The sequence below is a fragment of the Tursiops truncatus genome, chromosome 6 (genome assembly GCF_011762595.2).
Source record: "Tursiops truncatus isolate mTurTru1 chromosome 6, mTurTru1.mat.Y, whole genome shotgun sequence".
Classification (NCBI taxonomy): domain Eukaryota; kingdom Metazoa; phylum Chordata; class Mammalia; order Artiodactyla; family Delphinidae; genus Tursiops; species Tursiops truncatus.
This window is the reverse complement of record NC_047039.1, coordinates 16,161,860-16,180,880: the sequence shown is the minus strand read 5'-3', so window position 1 is coordinate 16,180,880 and position 19,021 is coordinate 16,161,860. Positions and strand designations below refer to the sequence as shown.

The window sequence follows — 19,021 nt, the reverse complement described above, 5'->3', positions numbered from 1 at the left end:
AGGCTTTGAGAGCTGGTTCAAATCCCAGCTCCACCGGCCACAAGTTCTGTGCCCTTGGGCAAGTCACCTGACCTCTCTGTCCTTCCGTTTCCTCATACGTAAAACGGGAAGAATAAAAAGGGCGGACCTCAGGGTGATGCCGTGAGGGTTACGTGAGTTAATGTTTCTTAAACACCTGGTGCTCGCTATCTGTTGGGTAAACAGAGGTAGTGTAGTTAGGTCACGTTATGGCTCCCAATTTGGAGCTTTTGGCCCCAAAAACAGAATCCGTAGGTCTCAATGAAAAGCTCACTTCTCCTCAGTAGGACATTAAATTCTAAAGACAACCTGTCTTTTTTTTTTTTTTTTGGTATGTGGGCCTCTCACCGTTGTGGCCTCTCCCGTTGCGGAGCACAGGCTCCGGACGCGCAGGCTCAGCGGCCATGGCTCACGGGCCCAGCCGCTCCGCGGCATGTGGGATCTTCCCGGACCGGGGCACGAACCCGTGTCCCCTGCATCGGCAGGCGGACTCTCAACCACTGCGCCACCAGGGAAGCCCGACAACCTGTCTTTTGCATCAGAAAATAAGCTAGAGAGGTATGAGGATTAAATAACGAGCTCCTAATCCATGGAAGGGCCTTTATATAATAGGTGCGCAGTAAAGTTTTGCTGTTGGCAAAATAAAAAAAAAAAGAAGAAGAAGAAAAGAAAGAAAATAAGCTGGAGAGAACCCACCAGTCTGGCCTCACACATGTTGATGGTACCTTTGCCCCTTCGCCTGGGCTAACCAGGAAACCCTCCATGAGAGAGGAGGAGCCCAGTGTTTGTAAGGCTTATTAGCAGGGCCTTGGAGGAGTTTCTCATCCCATGTGGTCTCTGCTTAGACCTGCTGATGGCAGGAATCCTGAGGCACTACACTGGGTAGTCTGACGGGCCTGGATGAGCCAGAGGTGAAGCAGAAAGATGACGCCCCGGGCTCCTTAGAGCACTTTGTTTTCCAAGATGCGGTTTTGTGTTTTCTGAGTTGATCCTTAGATCACCTCTGTGATGTGTAGGAAACAAGGAATGTTGTACCCATTTAACAGATACAGAATCTGACCTGCACAAGAGCTCGTATCTTAGTGCTTTTTGTGGAGAACTGTTAGTTGCCTCTTTCCACCTCACTTTTCCGTAAGATGATTGGACTCTCCTGGAAAGTTGGCCGGAATGAGTAATTTCTATTCTAGAACTTGACCTTTAATGTCTCTTAGAAAACTACCCTAAGAGATTGCATTTCGTCCCTTTAAAATAGAAAAGACAAACACTTAGCTTTAAAGCAGCCCGGAGTTCCTGGTACTGGTGGTCTTTTATCTGGGACCTATTCACGAGAAGGCTGGCGTTTATTCGAGAGGCCCATTTCCTATCAGAAAACTTAGGAACAGGTCAGCAGACACTTTCCCAAGGGCCCCCCCGCACAAGTCAGGAGCATCACTGAGAATGGAATTCTCCTCATTTCTACTCCTATCTGCTTCCCAATGGATTCTTTTTTTTTTTCCTTCTTTCTTTTGGCCATAGTAAGTGAAGTTTCCAGAAACCAAGACAAAACCCCCAAAATTGACACGTGCAGTCACACAGTCTGCTTTCTTGGCTTTGTGGTCACTGGGAGGTCTGCGGTCAGGAAGATGCCGCAATTCTTACTATTTAACTGGAGAAAGGATTTCCCATTTTAGAAAGTATAACTGTACCATCTCCCTGTGTGTTTACAGGCAGATCAGCCAGGAACGCTATATAACGATGAAAACAAACACGAATGTCTCCTCCTTAAAGATGGAATCTGCCGGCAGAGTCTGTCCTTGTAGCAAAGCTCCAGGAGAAGTGAAGACAGAGTCCTCATTAAAAGTAGAAAGGCCACATCCAAGGCTGTTCTTCCTGAGAGTAAAATTCTAAAGACGATCTGTCTTTTGCATCAGCAAATAAGCTAGAGAGAACCCAGCGGGTCTGGTGATGTGACATTAGGGAAACATCGAGGGTTAGATTTTTGCTGGAAAGGGATTGAGTACATGGCAGAGTTGTCCCGGTCTCTTCCTTTCCTAGAGTCAAGTGGTTAAAGAGATGAGAGGGGACCAGTGAAGATTTTCTATATTCTTAAACTCATTTTGTTTTCTTGGATCCACAGGCTTTTGGTTTCAACCCTCTGGAAGATTATTATGTCTCCAAGTCTGCAGTGGTGTTTGGGGGCTTTTATCTCTTCTTTTTCACAGAGAAGGTCTTGAAGATGCTTCTTAAGCAGAAAAATGAGGTGAGGCCTAATCGTTGGTAAAAGAAGCGCCTCTAGGGAGAGCATCCATCTCAGAACTGTGTCCGGTGGTGGTGTTACCTCAGTGCCAATCCAGTGAGCTTACCTGGATCCTCCCGCCATGGATTCAAACCCACAAACTATTTCAGGAGTAGATGTCTCACTTCACCTCAGGAGGGTGTTAGCAGTGGGTGAGGGCGAATCATTAGCCATTGCGAGGAGCAGCTGTAAATGTTCTTTGCTGTGCCTCCTGGCAGGGATGAGTGTTGGCCCTGAGGTCCCTCCTCTGAGATCCGTCCCGTGGCAGCACCACGTGCCCTTCGATTCAGCTTTCTCCAACACCTTGCCCTAGGTTTCTGTCCTATTGCCTACTTGTGTTTTCTTGGATGGTGGGAGTGAGGTCTTCCCGGTGCTTGGAGCTCCTGCCGGGTGGGTGGTTTTGGTGAGTGTTGCACTGACCCGACCCCTCCCTGTGGTCCCTCCAGCATCATCACGGACACAGCCATTATGCCTCTGAGACGCTCCCTTCCCAGAAGGACCAGGAGGAGGGGGTGACGGAGAAGCTGCAGAACGGGGATCTGGACCACATGATTTCTCAGCGCTGCAGTGGCGAGCTGGATGGGAAGGCCCCTGTGATGGACGAGAAGGTCATCGTGGGCTCCCTCTCTGTCCAGGTCAGTGGGCCATCCACTGCTGGGGGGGCAGGGGCCCTTAAGTGGTAATGGCCTTGATGACTCGGGCCTACCCTGAAGGTCCGTCGTCCACCCTTTGACAGGGGGGCTTTCTTGCAGGACCTGCAGGCCTCCCAGAGCGCCTGCTACTGGCTGAAAGGTGTCCGCTACTCTGATATCGGCACACTGGCCTGGATGATCACCCTGAGCGACGGCCTCCATAACTTCATCGATGGCCTGGCTATTGGTGCCTCCTTCACCGTGTCTGTCTTCCAAGGCATCAGCACCTCGGTGGCCATCCTCTGCGAGGAGTTCCCACACGAGCTAGGTAAGTGTGCTCACACCCCGCCCCCCAGCCCCTTCCGCTTGTGCCGACTCCTCCCCCCACTTCAGAACACACATTATGATTAATGAACACATTTTCTATGCTATGTGAAATCAAACCACTAATTCTCAACACCTGAGTTAATAATTGAAAATTGATCATCGGACGGGACTTCCCTGGCTTTCTAATGGTTGAGATTCCACGCTTCCACTGCAGGGGGCACGGGTTCGATCCCTGGTCAGGGAGCTAAGATCCCGCATGCTGCACAGCATGGCGAAAGAAAGAGAGAGAGAGAGAGGGAGGGAGGGAGGGAGGGAGGGAGGAAGGAAGGAAGAAAAGAAAATTGATCATTGGAAATGATGGCATTTTTTACTGGGATGGTTGTTTCCCCATAGTCCCATAACCTGTGGCTGTTTCCTCACCTCTACACTGGGCTTAATACTGGTACCTACCTTGTTGATTCATCGTAAAAAGCAAAAGGAAAAAATAGTGAAAAGGACTTACTGCGTGCCGTACGCTATTCTAAGTGCTCAATATAGGTTATCTCTCACATCCTATTAATCTTCCAAAGGCTGAGATGTATGTGAGAAGTCTGGTGCGTAGAAGAAATAGATGAACCAGGGGCTGGAAGGTCCTTGGTTTTATCAGAGGGAGAGTGTAAAAAGCCTAGACTTTTTGAAGGCTCAGACACTCAAGGTCATGTCCTGGCTTTGCCATTTATTGGCTTGTGACTGGGCAAATTACTATTTCTCTCGGTCTCAATTTTGTTTTCGAAAAATACCATTCATTACAGTTTTGAGGAAGGAAGCTCCTTCTGTTTCACCATCAATCAAAAGAGAAATGAGGGCTTCCCTGGTGGCGCAGTGGTTGAGAGTCCGCCTGCCGATGCAGGGGACACGGGTTCGTGCCCCGGTCCGGGAAGATCCCACATGCCGCGGAGCGGCTGGGCCCGTGAGCCATGGCCGCTGAGCCTGCGCGTCCGGAGCCTGTGCTCCGCAACGGGAGAGGCCACAACAGTGAGAGGCCCGCGGACTGCAAAAAGAAAAAAAAGAAAGAAAAGAGAGAAATGAGGCCATTGCTAGATGGTTTTCTCTTTTGAAAATCCTGTGCATTGTTTTCAGCCTCTAGGCTGGTTGTACGCTCCCAGCCTCACAGATGGAGACAGCTCCTCGGCGTGGTGGTGAAGGGGGCCCTAGTCTTGTCACCGTGATCTCCAGTCTGGGGCCATCTTGATTTTCACCCACACTCCATCCAGCGTTTAAGCATGTCCTCATCAAGCTGTGTGTCCCATGACCTAGTATGAATCTTCTGTCCACACCCTCCCCTCTTGTTGTCCCCACCATAGGAGACTTTGTCATCCTGCTCAATGCCGGCATGAGTATCCAGCAGGCTCTCTTCTTCAACTTCCTCTCTGCCTGCTGCTGTTACGTGGGCCTGGCCTTCGGCATCTTAGCTGGCAGCCACTTCTCTGCCAACTGGATCTTTGCCCTGGCTGGAGGAATGTTCTTGTATATTTCTCTGGCTGATATGGTAAGTCTTCCATAGTTTTAATGCCTTGTAGGCAAAACTGGATCGGGTTATGAAATTCGTTGGATTGGGAGCACAGCTAAGGGGCATTAGTTAGTTTTTTTGTTTTTAAAATTTATTTATTTATTTATTTATTTTTGGCTGCATTGGGTCTTTGTTGCTGTGCGCGGGCTTTCTCTAGCTGCGGCGAGCGGGGGCTACTCTTTGTTGCGGTGCGCGGGCTTCTTGTTGCAGTGGCTTCTCTTGTTGTGGAGCACGGGCTCTAGGCACGTGGGCCCTAGAGTGTGGGGGCTCAGTAGTTGTGGCTCGTGGGCTCTAGAGCTCAGGCTCAGAGGTTGTGGCACACGGGCTTAGTTGCTCCATGGCATGTGGATCTTCCCGGACCAGGGATCGAACCTGTGTCCGCTGCATTGGCAGGTGGATTCTTAACCGCTGCGCCACCAATAATAACTTTATTGAGGAATCAAGTCACATGCCACACGATTTGTAAATAAAAGTGTACTGTTCAATGCCTTTTAAGGGGACATTAGATTTCAAAGGATGAAAGGCCTATGTTCCTTTAGCATATGTCCTTAAAGAAAATGATGTATCTCAACTCCGGGGTCCTTACTTTAAGTATGACAGAATAGAGACTTATAGATAAAGAATGGGGAAGGGAGGGAAGGAAGGGAGAGGAAATTACCCATAATTATTCTCCCCCAAAATAACAACACTTGGGTTTGTTTCTTTTTCATCTCAGTGCATTGTGTTTGTTTTTAAATAACTCTAATCACATGGAGTACACAATTTTATGTCCTGGTTTCTTTTTTTTTTTTTTTTTTTACTTACTACATCCTAGACATTTTTCATGTTGCATACTCTTTAAAAGCATCCTTTTCTCATTATCAGTAGTATTTGGTGAGGGGATTTACCTTCTCCAGAACAAGAATTGCTGGTTCAGAAGGGATGCGTGGTTTGAGGTTTTAATATGTATCGCCAAATTGCTTTCTAAAAAGCTTACCCTCCTTTATTTACATCATTAGCGGTGTCTGAAAGTGTACATCGTACCCGTTAACGTTTGGTATAACCGTTTAAGTAGTTTTGCGTTTGCTAGTTTAATACCTGATTTGTTGCATCTTTATAACTAACAAGGTTGATTTCCTTCCTTGTTGGCATGACGGTTCTTTGGCAGGTTTGCATGAATTATTTTCCATATCCTCGGAAAGCAGTTTTTTGTTTTTGTTTAATATTTATTTATTTATTTGGTCATGCTGGGTCTTAAGTTGCAGCAAGCGGGCTCCTTAGTTGTGACATGTGGGATCTAGTTCCCTGACCAGGGAACGAACCTGGGCCCCCTGCACTGGGAGCACAGAGTCTTAACCACTGCGCCAGCAGAGCAGTCCCGGAAAGTAGTATTTTTGATGAGATGATGAGAGCACTGACCACCATGGTCCATCCTCAGCCCATGGAAACATCTTAGATTCTCTCCTCCGGTGGGTGGCCCTCCCTGGGGTTAGGGTATTTTTGTCACCTGCCTTGCTGGCCAGCAGCAAGAGGCCTTGAGTCACAGCAATGCTTAGTTCCGTTCTCTGGCCCCTTACATGGTTGCTGAGTTTCCCAAACAAGCGACAACATTCTGATAGCAAAAAGACCTTTTGATGTGTTTTTAAAGATCACAGTAATTTTTAGCAGAGTGGTTATTTTTAGTCCGCATCTAAACACATCCAGGGTTACATGCACGTGTCGTACTTTGTTTCACTTCCATAGCTGTAAAGTAGTGGTAACCACCTTGGAGAAAGGCTCTAACGTTTAAGTTCTAGAAGTTAGTGCTGTTGATTTTCTTTGTAAACCAATCGTATATTATATATCTTAATTATAACTATTATAATCATATATTTATACTAATGATTGTGGTAGCCTTATAATGCAAAAATATAATAATAGTAAATGTTGTAATAATTGTTAGGTAATATACATATGACTGAATTGTCCTGCACTTAAAGGTTAAGAAAGGAACTGCAGCTCTCGTGTTTTTTTCTTCTTCCCCAGTTCCCTGAGATGAACGAGGTCTGCCAAGAGGATGAAAGGAACGGCAGTGTCTTGATCCCCTTTGTCATCCAGAACGTGGGCCTCTTGACTGGTTTCAGCATCATGCTGGTCCTCACTATGTATTCGGGACAGATCCAGATCGGGTAGGGCCCTGCCAGGAGCCGGCGGGGTTGGCAGTCGGGCCCTTGGCCGCTGATCCCTGGCCCAAGGACTCCTCATCCAGGAAGCACCTCGGAAGAGGCAGTTCTATTAAAAACTGTGACATGGAGACTGTATCCCTGCATTCAAATGTTAGCTGTTTTTAAAATGCTGTATCCTAGGAATAAGCTGCCCTGGTAACCAGCCTCTAGGTAGTGCCTCTCCCCCTTTCCTCTTCTTTCTCAGAGTGATTCTGGAACTGAATGCAGCTTAAAAGACAAGACTAACTTTTTTCTCTGGTTGCCCTGGCCTCTTTCTCTTCCAACCAGCACTGAGACCTTCTGAATCCTTTGCCCGACAATGCAAAAAGATAGCCAGGGCTCACAACTTGGCTAGAAATATCAGGAGGTGAATCTATAGTTTGGGGCCCACAAATCTGAATGTGTTTCCTCGGCCTCAAGGTGACCCATTTTTAAGCGAATCCGCCTATTTTTACAGAAAAGGTATAGAAGACAGGAATCCCTCTTATTCTTTCAAAATCTGTTCAGTTGCCTATTCTTTCAAAGAGAACTGAAAGCTGGAAACAGATGAGAAGGGCGGGAGGGAGAGGCAAGGATCACCCTGAGATGGGGGTGTGTGTCTTGTCAGGGTGGTTACCTGTTCCCTCTGGGATGCTTGGCACCGGTTCTGCACCTGGTGTTTCGTGGCCGTCCAGGTGAGCCAGCAGGTAGGTTCTGTTGCCTGAACCTCCCCTCCTTTTGGATGAACACTGGCAGACTGGAGGGCAGAGAAGAGAGACCTGTGAGAAATCCGTTGGCTTTGCTGTGATTTCCACCCCCATCTCCCGGGAGACTCCCTGGAGGCACATTCTAAGCACATTGACGGTGCCCGTGTCAGAGGGCAGACTGCACAGATTTACCTCCCTGGTCAACAGTTGTGCTGACAGGTGGCAAGCTGACCTACAGAATTGGAGTGCAGCTTGTGGTCTTCTTGACAAGGGTAATCAGAAACGGAATCAGCGCAGGCAACATTTAGGGTTTACTGATTCCATAAGTAACAGTGATAGAACTCTGAGATGGAAGATCCAGAGCTTGGATTGGGGGCATCCCTGGGGTTTGCAGAATAGAGGACCCATGGGTTCTGCTGCACCGTCTGGGGTTCCCCCTTTCTCCCTCACCCCGAACAAGCGAGGGCGAATCCTGTATTGAACTGAATAGGAATTGCTCTAACTCTCTTCAGAAAAACGGACTGATAGACTTGTGTGTGAGACCGTAGGCCAGCCGCCGGCCCTGTGGAGCCCTCTCCTCAGAGCTCTGGCTTCGAGGGGAGCTAATCTCCAGGTTCACTAGGTGAATTGCTTTATTATTATCATATTGATAATGTGAGATTCTTTAGCCACTCTGGGGAGCCGACCTCTCCTGAAGCCTTCCTCAGTGGTGCCCACAGTCGCAGCCCAGGGGCTGTGTTCGCAAACCGACTTGTGCATGTGGCTGACGAGTCCTGGTCCGTCACCACCACCCATTAGTTTTTCCGTTCTGACAGGAAAACTTTCCATTCTACGGTAGTTAAAAGCAGCATCTACTCTGGCTTTTTTCCCCTCCCCGCCTCCCCCCACCCCTTGGGAAACATCCGTCAAACCAGGACTATTCTTGAAAAGAACATGAGTGGGAAAACCGCCGGTGATGCTTTATACGTTTTTCTCATCTTGCCTGTTGACTTTGATAGATTTGAGAATGGGCAGAAGAAGGAGGAAAACTCAGTTCTCACGATTCTAGGTGAACTATCAGGACAGACTCCTGGTAGGATTATGGTCCAGTTTTTACCAAAGAACCAATTCCTTGAATGTTGGGATCTAACTTTTTATATTGTCATTATTATTGTCATTGTTACTGTTTTAAAACGATTCTTTGTCTTTTCTGTTTGATTTCCCTCAAACTGCTTTCAGGAGCTAGCAGGAAATAACTCAAACCTTAGGACTTCAGAAGATTTTGCTTCCCTTAATTCACATGGATGTATTAAATTTATAATTTTAGCATCCCCTATAGATCTGTCATTCCTTACAAATACTATTATTCTTGGAGTAGAATCCTAAGTAAGAGTTAGTGGGTTTCTAGTTTTAGGAGAAGAGCTCAAAAATGTAACCTTGAGCAAATTAAAAACTAAAATACGAAGTAGCAGGGTGCCCTCCCTTCTCATGCACACCTATATTAAGAGCTAACTTTCCTTTCACAGACAGCTGCCTCAAAGGGAAATTCTCTTCAAACTAATTGGTCCAGAGGCCAGTCCTACTTTGAGCTTAGGGGTGGAGACACTGAAATCGTGCAACTGATTATGTGTTGCCATTGGCAACAGATTTTCCTCAATTGAAAATGTGGCCATTTCTTTTTGAAGTGTTGGATTTGCTGTTTTAAGCATTTGTACATATTAGAAGTCTGAGGAATATCGAGTTCTGAGGACCTTTTTCACCTCTGGCATTAGCATCTTCACCCTCCCTTTCCCTGCGTGGACCGGCTCCCATTAAGCATAACAAGGAAAGTATGTGTCACGTGCAGGAGCAGTGACCCAGGAGCAGGGGTTCTGCTGCTTCTCACCCTCACCCTGGCTTGCAGGTTGCCTTCTGTCCTTGCCCAAAGGTTTTTTGTGTCTAGTGTCAACTTAGGTCTTTCCTTCATTGGTCCTTCACCCTGGGTTTTAAAAAGAAGCCTTCTCTGTTCGAGTATCCTAAGACCTGTTTTTAGTAAGTCCTCTTCCACATGGTAATGTGGAGATGGTAATATGGTAATATGTTGGAAATCTGCTTAAAAAACGAAAAGTTGGGCTTCCCTGGTGGTGCAGTGGTTGGGAGTCCGCCTGCCGATGCAGGGGGCACCGGTTCGTGCCCCGGACCGGGAGGATCCCGCGTGCCGCGGAGCGGCTGGGCCCGTGAGCCATGGCCGCTGAGCCTGCGCGTCCGGAGCCTGTGCTCCGCAACGGGAGAGGCCACAACAGTGAGAAGCCTGCGTACCGCAAAAAAAAAAAACAAAAACGAAAAGTTGTCTGATTTTTGCAAAAGAGAGAGGTTAGATTTTTATTATTCATATTTCCTTTTACAGTTCTGCAATTCCATCACAGTATTTTTTTAAATAACTCAGGTGTTATGAGGATAAATTAGAAAAAAAATAAGTTATGTGGACTGTAAATGTTTTTATTTGTAAGATTCTATAAATAAAGCTATATTCTGTAACTGTTGAATCGCAAGTGTCATCTTTGGCAATAACGTGGGTGTAATGAAGACTGTTGAACACAAGATGGGGGTGGTGTCTTGCTAACTTATAAAGCTTCATTTTACTGGTCCAGCTTACATTTGGAGAGGGGTTTTAGAAGGAACCTCAGAGAGCATAACATACTCACTTTAAATGATTAACTTATCTTTTAATGGGGCCCATGACTTCATCAGTGATGGAAGAACTGTGGTGTTTCCTAAGAAGAGCTTTCTGTCACACTGTTTTCACTTGTATAAATCCATGATTTGAAACTTGGAGAGTACACTTGGTTCATTTAAACCACATCTCCTGTATGTCTTACAGGGAAACGTTCTGTCCTGAGACTTAAAATAAAATTCTAAACCTGTTCTTATTCCAATTCATTCAAAGGGCCAGGGATCTGTTTATCTTCGACCACAAAAACGAGCAGTGGAGTAAAAGAATTGATGCCATTTTATTAATACATACATTAGAGATTCCCAAATGCCTGTTGGTCAGTCCTCCCATTTTTTTAAAACTCAAGAATAATATATTAAGTGGCTCCTGTTGGTATTTTAAATTTCATTAAGTAGCTACTATATTGGACTAATGTCTGCTACAGCTGTTCAAAATGATAGTCACTCTGTGGTTCGGCTTGTGCCACCTCTGGAGAGGCTGGGATTAGTGCCTCCCTGTTCACACCTCAGTTACTGGACTTGCACTGTAATCGCTCTTGTTCTTTATAAACTGAGTTCCTTCTGGGTAGAGGCTATATACCTGGTTTATTTCTGTGATACCAGCACCTGCCACACAGAAAGAATGAATGAAAAGACGAAATGAAATGCCTGCAAGTTCTGTGTTGATGGAAGGGCTCCTTTTCCACTGGCAGCAGTTCCTGTTGTGTTTTCCTGTCTTTGGTGCTGGTTTTGCTAATGCCTTGTTTCCTGGTCCTTCTTTATTTAGAAACAGAAATTTGAGAGGTGAATTTGTGGCCAGTATAGAATAGAGCTAAGCAGAGTAAACAGGTCACTAAGAAGATTAAAACTTTGATCTCAGCCATCTCTTTGTGATACTGCTAACCAGCTAAGCCATTCAGGACATTTTTGGTAGAAGGTGAATGCCCTTCTCCTATCAAATTGCTTCTGCACACTCTTCTTTACCATTCAGTGATGCTGAGATCTGATTTGAGCAAAATCCATTTCGAGAAATAGTGAAGACACCAAACGTGGACACAGCGTTTTTGATTTGTGGGAAAACAAAATGCTCATCTATTTTAAAGATATTTGTACTCTTAATGATCTAGTGAGATACATGCGGACTTCTCAAGGATGATAGGTTTGAATCCCAGCAGAAGTGAATCCTTTTCATCCTTCTAAAATAAACTGAATTATAGTCCATTTAAATATTTTTTAAAAATAGTGGTTGGAAAAGATCCATAGGTCCTTATCATCTCACAGCTAAGTGTGTTTAGATCAGTCAACCAAAAAAATATTTTTCTTTTCAACATCACAATTCTTGCCAGATGTTTCTTCAAGGTTTATTTTAAATGAAGGAAGGGAGTTAGACTACCCTTCCTGTATAACAGCAATCTTTGACCCTAGCAGTGGATGGGATCCCGAAACAGTGGCATCAGTTATAATTGAGGAATAACCTAAAAGTGTTCTAATTCTGGAAATCAGGAGCCAAGAAGCAGTTCTTTCTTCCATGAGGCTCTGGATTTTTTTTTTTTTTTCTCCATCTGTGGTTTGCTTCTCTATTGAGGTTGCCTAAGAATGAACTTAGGCAATAATCCACAGGTTGTCATAAATACACATATGTAATAGAAAACCATCAGGAAATTCCTAGCAGAGGCCCCTGGAAAGAAATTTTTTGATGAGGTAATTCTAAACGTGAAATGTGCTCTTAAAATACATGTCGTCCTACATTTGGCTTTTTGTGTGAACTCATTTCGTAAGAGAGATGGGGTATTGCTGTCTTTGTGTGAAGGGTGGCAAACAGATCATCAGAGGGCCTTTTGCCCTGGAGTACGAGGCTGTTCCGCCCTAGGCTGGGGGAGTGGGGAGCAGATTGAGGGGACGGGGGAGGTGTGTAAAAAGGGTAGGGGGAAGCTTTGCAGACATCATTGAGACCACAGTCTAGGCCCACCCAGTTAAAAGCAAAAAACTAGGGCTTCCCTGGTGGCGCAGTGGTTGAGAGTCCGCCTGCCGATGCAGGGGACGCGGGTTCGTGCCCCGGTCCGGGAGGATCCCGCATGCCGCGGAGCGGCTGGGCCCGTGAGCCATGGCCGCTGAGCCTCCGCATCCGGAGCCTGTGCTCCGCAACGGGAGAGGCCACAACAGTGAGAGGCCCCGCGTAGCGCAAAAAAAAAAAAAAAGTACAAGTGAGAAATGAGTAAATAGCAACCCTGGGGTTGGGAGACGGGGAAGAGGAAGGCACCAGGGCACCCATGCCCACAACCGACGTTCAGAGTTGCCAGATTCCGGCCAGAGCCTCTTGTCCAGTCACCCCTAGGTACATCCCTGCGTGAGCTAGGCCGGGCCTCCATGCAGCTACGGGTGTAGCATAGGCCTCATCTGCTTCAATTATTAAGAAAAGGGTCCATTGGCCTAAAGTAAAGAATGTCCATGTTAAAAGTAAAGATTAGATGTCTTCCTTCCCGGGATGCCAATGCTGATACTCTTTCAATGATAAGACTCCTTTCCCTGATGCCAAGGTCACACTGACTCGCTGTGTAGTGCTGCTCTTTTTTTTAACCTTGAAGGAATGTATCCCTGACCTGTTTAATGTTCTTTGTTCTGACAACATATAAAACTGCTGAAAACCATGCTTCTCTGGAGCAGTTCCTCAGAGTTATCTGAGATGCTCTCTTGAAGCTGTAGTCCTCAGTTTGGCTCAAAAGAACTCTTCTATTCCTATTATAGATTGTTAATTGATTATTTTCGTTGACACCAGCATAGGCCGCCACCACGACGAGGGCATCGGAGGTCAGTGCCAGGCTCCATGGGTGCTACAATGGCTCTGCAGACTTGATATGAGGACAGGAGGGGCCCAGAGCCATGCAACGCCTGGGTGCCACGCTGCCCTGGTCAGCCACAAGGATGCTGCTGCTGGAATCCACAGCTACTCCTGTGGGGGCATTGAACTGCCCGTTGCCCTCCTGTGGGAGCCAGACCTGAAGAGGAACTCTGCCAGCCCCATCCACCTTCATGGAATGGTTATGGAAATCTATTGCTACAATCTCATTCTTGTTCACAAGATGGGGCCCTGCGAAGTGTTGGTCAGTGGCCTCATGGCCCCCCAAATGGCCAACCAGCTTGCCACTGGGCCAGAAGTTAAAGATGCAGCAACTTCTCAAACACAATGATATGTCCATTCACTTCTATGGCTACTCCCTTGGGGCCTGTGAGGCAACCAGCTCCAATCTTGGTCTTGAACTTGCCCTCAGAAGAAAAGATGCTGACCCAATGGTTGTCATAGTCTGCCTTGAAAATGTCTCCATCGGTGTCCACTGCCACACCTATGGGCACTGCAGCTGCCCAGGGGAGGCCCTCGAACCCCATAGTGGAACTTGAACTGGTCCTCATTGGAGAAATCCTGGTACCATGGTTATCGCTGCCTGCACCTAGCTGTGGACACACCCTGTAAGTGGATGGATTCATGCTTCTCCCTTCCAGGCTGTCCTTCCTTCTGCTGCCCTTGCTGTGCGTGAAGCTGGGCCTCTGCAGGCGGTGGGGATTGGGTGCTGGGCTTCACATTGTCCAGGGAAGGTGGCAGGTCCCAAGATGCCAGGCAGACACGCTGCTAGGCTAACATTTTTATATGCACCAAAATCTAAGAATGACACCCAGACCGGTTAAAAGGAAATTCCTTCCAAAACATGACGTTAACCTCGTGGGTTTTAAGGAAAAGAAAACAACTAATTCAATAAAGGACACATTTTTTTCTTCCTTAAAATAGAGGATTAGGTCTTTAATTATAGATGCTCATAAGGAAGGAAAAAAGTCTCTTTGATCTACTGTATCCTCCCAGAATAGGAAATTCTTTCAAGTGACGTGTTCCCTTTAAGTTCTGAGATTAATGAAGCAAGCTCTTTTGAAGCTGGTGTCTGGTTGTATCCTACAGGCATGCCCTCCCCTTTTTTTTTATTGGAGTATAGTCGATTTACAATGTTGGGTTAGTTTCTGCTGTACAGCAAAGTGAATCAGCTGTACATATATCCATTCTTTTTTAGATTCCCATATAGGTCATTACACAGGCATGGCCCTTGAGACGAAATATCTTTGCTGCCAAATTCACATGGTTTAAATATTTTGTGGTAATTCTCCAAATACTATAGATTCCCCCCTATCCCATTTCTGTTGAAAACTGCATGAGCAGGAGAAAGAGATTAAATTTAGATTTTTCTTTTCTGGGAAAACTAACTTAAAAAAAAATTAGATTAAATTGATTTTTCAGGATAGATGGTTCAGTTGTGTATGCTAACTAGAAGGGTAGGTGAAATCTAAACATTAGAGATCTCAACATTATTTTCATTCGGTTTTAAGGTGTGTTAAATTTATTCCTGCAAAGCTATTTCCCCAATTATGCTCTACTTAGCTTAATAGAAAACTCTTGCATTCCTTTGTTCATACATTAAATTTTTGCTTGAGAACTGCCTTGATCTAGCTGATGATAAAATTTTTTTCATTGAAAATTTTAATGCAGGCTTATAAGCTAGTTTAAATAAGAAAGCCCTTAGAAAAGTGTTTAACTTTGATGTTTTTGAAGCAAATGAAGATAAGCAAGAATGGACTCTGTCTTGGTCTTCAGCCAAAAGGGCACAGGATTTTGAGTCCAAAAGAATGGATTTGTGTCAATTCCATCGCTGACTGGCTGTGTGAACTCTGATATGTTTAACCTCTTCCCACCTCAATGTCTATCTACGAGGTAGAAATGATCATTTCTATACTATCTACCTGCGTAAACGTAATGAGAAGTAAATGTATAAGAAAGTGCTTTATAAATTAAAACTCTATACCAGTGGTCATTAACATTTTATTGTCTGGATTCCTTTGAGAAACTGAAAAATATATGCTTTCCTACACACTTCTCACACATACCCCAAAGCACTTAAAAATATACTCAAAACCTTTATTTCATTTATAGTTGGGACCTGGATGGGGAGGGAATGATTTGAAACCCTGTGGTACAGCAAATGCAAGAGCTGTGGGACAGAAATGAGCTTGGTCTGTTTGAGGTTATTTGTATAAATTGCAGTATATACAGCATAAACAAGGCCACTATGTCTGAATTGTAGTGGATGTAAGGGAAGAGGTTTGAGCTGAGTTCAAAGAAGTAGACAGAAGTCTACTAAGAAGTAGACCACTTTCAGGAAAAAAGGAGACACTTGCGGGTTTTAAGCAGAGGAATGATAAAAATCAGACTTAAGTTGAGAAAGATCTGTTGTATGGAAGAATGGACTGTAGGGGGAGTAGGTTTACAGGATATGGTGTGTGAGGGATTGAGCCTTCCTCTCTGCCTGGCCCCCAACTCTAAATTTGTGGCCCAAGCAACTTGATGAATGCCTGTGACGTTTACCTATGGCATCTTACCTGTGGAATGCTGGAGCCCAGGTATGAGAGAGGTATTAAATTCTATTCTCTTAGACTGTACTGTATTATGTAGCCAGTAATGACTGCCACCATTTTCTCTCCTACTTCGTAAGGATTTAAACAAAAGTAATAGGGGGTGATGGCAGCTTTGGGGCTCCCCAATCCTTGTCATAGTTACAGTATTGTGTTCTCCCAGGAAGACCAAGGGATAACACACTGTTAAGAGGTTTGCATATTACCCCCCAAATGGCCTGAATATCAACCTGTAAATATATATTTACCAGTCAGCAAAACTTTCATTCGCATTTTTTACTTACAAGAGTCTAAAGGGGGGAATTCCCTGGCCGCCCAGTGGTTAGGACTCCACGCTTTCACTGCTGAGGGCCCGGGTTCAATCTCTGGTCAGGGAACTGAGATCCCATAAGCCACACGGCAAAGCCAAAACAAAACAAAAAAAGTCTAAAGAGATTAGAAATTTGATATCAGGCTATGATTGGTAGAATGTTGCTTTAGGCCATGTTTTTCCAATTGCAAAAAAAAATATTTTTTTAATATGGAGCCGCTAATTTTTTTTAGACCTCAACTGTGGTGGGACGAGTCCTTTCTGAGGTAATTTAATCAAAATTAAATGCACTTATAGGAAGATATGAGTAAAATATAGTATACAATGTCCATACAATATGTATTACTAATAAAAACATTTATGTAGTGCTTTTTCATATAAAATTAGAGATTATACACGATAAAATACCTTTTGCTATTTTATTGCAGTTTTAAAAATATTCTGCAGTTCTCTGCATTTAACACAGAAGTTTAATATTTAATGGCTTCATACACATAGAAACTGAAGCCAGGTTACTTTTGTACAACAGTGGAAACTAGGATTCCCTGTGCTTTTGTTAAATTAAAAGCATTCCTAATTATTTCTCAGAAGAGTTAGTCATTAATTAAGGTTTATGAAGTGCTTAGGGAGTGTCATAAGGAAATATACCAAGTCTCACAAGCCCTGTAACATGGAAACCTAGATTTGAAGAAATTAGTAGAATTGCCAATTTAGCATGAAGCTTGATGGTTTAAGTAGTCAATTCTGACCAATGCAGAAAGTCAAAGGAAAGAGAATCAAGTTCATCAATTAAATGAAAATGCAGCTGACCCAGGCCAGGTGGATACGTGTACAAGCTGAGTGAAATAGAACACCCCAGTTGTTGCCAGGAGCTATTGATGTGATGACTAAAAACATTACCACCACCACCAATGCATTTAAGCCTTATTCATTAAAAAAAAATTGTCTGGGAAGGGAGCTTAATGAGAGTTTTCTTCTTTTTATATTTTCATTGAGTGGTTCTAGATGTTTTGTTTTGATCAGAGAAGTCTCTCAGAAAATTCCCCAAATGAATATTTAATGCTACTGGAAATAGGCGTGGACAACAGGCCTTTGAAAGAAAAGAGCATTTAAATATTTTTTTCTCCTAGTTATAAAGTAATACTTTCTCACCATAGAAAATCTGTAAAATACAGAAAATTAATTGTTTTTTATAAGTGACTTTTAATCATACCACCAAGAGATGGCTACTGTTAACAGTTTTTTCCTCACCAGCTAATGCTCCATGGTGGTATGAACTGTGTTGATTTTAGTTCATCACTGTAACCCTACTACCTAGCACAGTGCCTGGAACAGTTGGCACCTAATTAATATTTATTCAATGAGTGAACATATTAATATTTCCTTCTAGTATTTTTATGCATACGTTAGCTTGCCTTAATAATATGGGGTCCATACTGTACTTTTTCACTTTTCGTTATCTCCTGAGGCTTTTCTCATGATAGCCAATATCTTCCCATCTAAAGTATGATTTTGCATAATGCATAATGTTGCATCCAATTTCATACCTCATTTAACCATTTTCCTATGCAAATGAAATCATATAGTAAGTACTATTTTTTGTCTTGTTTCTTTTGTTCACCATAATGTTTTTGAGATTCATCCATACTGTTGCATGCATCAGTAATTATTTCCTTTTTATTAGCTGAGTAGTATTCTACTGTTTGGGTAATTATTGCTGTTGGGTAAAATACCCAAGAGTAGAATTACTGAATCATAGAGTAGGTGTATATTTAACTTTACAAGAAACTTTCAAAGTAGTTGTAGCATTTTACTCTCCCACCAGCGATGTAGGAGAGTTGCTCCCATCCTTGCCAACACTTCCGTGTTGAGAGTCATTTTCTAAAATTAATTAATTAATTATTTTTGGCTGCGTTGGGTCTTCGTTGCTGCGCACGGGCTTTCTCTAGTTGCGGCGAGCGGGGGCTACTCTTCATTGCGGTGCGCAGTTTTCTCATTGCGGTGCCGTCTCTTGTTGCGGAGCACAGGCTCTAGGTGGGTGGGCTTCAGTAGTTGTGGCACGTGGGCTCAGTAGGTGTGGCTCGCAGGCTCTAGAGCACAGGCTCGGTAGTTGTGGCGCACGGGCTTAGTTGTTCCGCGGCATGTGGGATCTTCCCGGACCACAGCTCGGAACCGTGTCCCCTGCATTCTTAACCACTGCGCCATCAGGGAAGCCCGAGAGTCTTTAATTTTAGCTCTTCTACTAGGCTAGTAAAGTGGTATCTCAGTATGGTTTATTTTGCATTTCCCTGATGACTAACAATGTTGAGAATCTTTTCATTGGCTATACATACATCTTCTTTGATTGATACTGCCAAATCCCTTTCCAGAGAGATTGTGCTAATTTATAATTCTACCAAGAGTGTCACCTTTTTAAAATGTTTTCCATTTTGCTTTGTGAAAAATACCATCTTGTTTTAATTCTCATATTTTATTACTTATGAAGTTTGGTGTTAAGGAGTGGCTCCAATTTGAGACCCAGGGACTTCCCTGGCGGTGCAGTGGTTAAGACTCTGTGCTTCGGGCTTCCCTGGTGGCGCAGTGGTTGAGAGTCCGCCTGCCGATGCAGGGGACACGGGTTCGTGCCCTGGTCCAGGAAGATCCCACATGCCGCAGAGCGGCTGGGCCCGTGAGCCATGGCCGCTGAGCCTGCGTGTCCGGAGCCTGTCCTCTGCAACGGGAGAGGCCACAGCAGTGAGAGGCCTGCGTACCGCAAAAAAAAAACCCAAAAAAACCTCTGTGCTTCCACTGCAGGGGGCATAGGTTCAATCCCTGGTTGGGGAACTAAGATCCTGCATGCTGCCCAGTGTGGCCAAAAAAACAAAGATATATCTGAGATCCAGATAGTTGGTTACTTCTTCCACAACTATTATTGGATAATCCA

The 19,021-nt window shown here is 44.6% G+C and overlaps 1 protein-coding gene across 2 annotated transcripts in view; it reads left to right on the top strand.

The window, feature by feature from the left end:
• The window catches only part of SLC39A14 (solute carrier family 39 member 14), a 47,938-nt gene extending 37,772 nt beyond the window's left edge, over window positions 1-10,166 (top strand). For both annotated transcript variants that reach the window (XM_073805860.1, XM_033857704.2), the window contains exons 5-9: window positions 2,135-2,257; window positions 2,740-2,928; window positions 3,046-3,253; window positions 4,596-4,780; window positions 6,806-10,166. In XM_073805860.1, coding sequence (XP_073661961.1) covers window positions 2,135-2,257; window positions 2,740-2,928; window positions 3,046-3,253; window positions 4,596-4,780; window positions 6,806-6,952 — 852 coding nt within the window. In that variant the 3' untranslated portion in view covers window positions 6,953-10,166. The remainder of the gene's footprint in view (window positions 1-2,134; window positions 2,258-2,739; window positions 2,929-3,045; window positions 3,254-4,595; window positions 4,781-6,805) is intronic.
• Window positions 10,167-19,021: the final 8,855 nt, after the last annotated feature.